At 62.6% G+C, this 1,750-nt stretch overlaps 1 protein-coding gene across 2 annotated transcripts in view; it reads left to right on the forward strand.

The window, feature by feature from the left end:
* The window catches only part of LOC101660496 (hydroperoxide isomerase ALOXE3), a 25,363-nt gene that overhangs the window by 8,978 nt on the left and 14,635 nt on the right, over positions 1–1,750 (forward strand). For both annotated transcript variants that reach the window (XM_004712925.2, XM_030886471.2), the window contains exons 8-11: positions 73–216; positions 298–501; positions 767–853; positions 1,431–1,646. In XM_004712925.2, coding sequence (XP_004712982.1) covers positions 73–216; positions 298–501; positions 767–853; positions 1,431–1,646 — 651 coding nt within the window. The remainder of the gene's footprint in view (positions 1–72; positions 217–297; positions 502–766; positions 854–1,430; positions 1,647–1,750) is intronic.

Below are 1,750 nucleotides of genomic sequence, written 5' to 3' on the forward strand. Positions count from 1 at the left end.
GGGGCGTAAGTCGAGCAGGGAGGGGAGCGTGGGACGGCGGCAGCACCCTAAGGCTCTGTGCTCCCTCTCCAGAGGAAGAGCATCTTCCTTGCAGACTACTGGATCCTGGCCGACGCCCCTGTCCACTGCCTGAACGGCCACCAGCAGTATGTGGCCGCCCCTCTCTGCCTACTGTGGCTCACTCCCCAGGGGGCGCTAATGCCCTTGGCCATCCAGGTGAGCCCGGGGGCGGGGCGGGGCGGGGCGGGGCCTCGCGACCTGCCCGGAGGTCCCACCCCCTTATTCTTGCACCCGCAGCTCAGCCAGACGCCGGGGCCAGAGTGCCCCATCTTCCTGCCCAGTGACTGCGAATGGGACTGGCTGCTGGCCAAGACGTGGGTGCGCAACGCCGAGTTCCTGGTGCATGAGAACAACACGCACTTTTTGTGTACGCATTTGCTGTGCGAGGCCTTTGCCATGGCCACGCTGCGTCAGCTGCCCCTCTGCCATCCAATCTACAAGGTCCGTGCCACCCCCGGGGCGGGACCAGAGGGGGCGGGCCTGCAGGGGGGCGGGGCCACGGCGACCTGCCCCCCACACCTGGGGCTTCCTGCAGCGTAGTGATTATGCATTTGGCTGCTCACTTAAAAGTCATCTGTTCAAAGTCACCAGCCTGTTTGGCCGAAGGAAGACAAGGCTTTCTACTTTCGTAACAAGTTACAGAAACCCGCTGGCAGAGTTTGTTTGGGTTTGGTTGGGGGCTCATGTGACTTCTCCCCTCTGGCAGCTCCTGCTCCCCCACACCCGCTACACGCTGCAAGTGAACACCATCGCACGGGCCACGCTGCTGAACCCTGAGGGTCTCGTGGACAAGGTGTGGCCCCCCGACCCCAAGAACTCCCCACCCCGTCCCCCCACTCTGAAGCTCCGCCCCCAGAATGCATTGCCCCACCTACACATTTTGCTCCGCCTCCGTTTGCCAATTCTTTCCCTCAGAACTCTTCTTGCCCTCTTCATGCCTACCGCCCCCCTCCCCAGGTTTTTTCTCCACCTATAAGCCCTGCCCATCCTTTTGCCTCAAAGCCCCGCCCCTCTCCACCACTCTTCTGCTGGCCCCACCCATAAACTGTCCTGGCAGGCCAGTCCCACCCATGGATCCCACCCTCTCAGACCTGGTTCCAAGGGCTTCCGCAGGTAGTTGGGGCAGCCCCAGCTGACCCCCGCTGACTGTAGGTCGCCTTCCTGGCCTGTGGTTCCTTCTTCTAGTTAATCGACTACTTAAGGTGCAAACCAGGGTCACTGCTGGGGTGCACGTCACCCATGGGGGGTGGGGTGGTATTGATCTCTCCCACGTCACTAGTCACTAATCCCACCTCTTCCCCAGGGAATGCTGGGGGTGGGGTGGGGGTGGGGTGAGCAGGTTCCAAAGCCGACCTGTGTTATATCTCTAGGTCACGTCCATCGGGCGGCAAGGGCTCCTCTACCTCATGAGCACCGGCCTGGCCCACTTCACCTACACCAATTTCTGCCTCCCGGACAGCCTGCGGGACCGCGGGGTCCTGGGCATCCCCAACTACCATTACCGAGACGACGGCCTCAAGATCTGGGAAGCCATCGAATGGTGGGCCTGGGACCCTGCAGACCCTCGGGCCCCGCAGAGCTTCCAGGTCTGGGGCAGTATGGACAGTCAGGAGAGGCTCTTGGGGCGGGGGTCCCAGTATCTGTAGCCGAGGACTCATCCTGGAGGGTGAGATTTGGGGGCTGGAGGGGC

Source organism: Echinops telfairi, unplaced genomic scaffold (genome assembly GCF_000313985.2).
Source record: "Echinops telfairi isolate 266 unplaced genomic scaffold, ASM31398v2 ScPeMD7_2010;HRSCAF=2546, whole genome shotgun sequence".
Classification (NCBI taxonomy): Eukaryota; Metazoa; Chordata; class Mammalia; order Afrosoricida; family Tenrecidae; genus Echinops; species Echinops telfairi.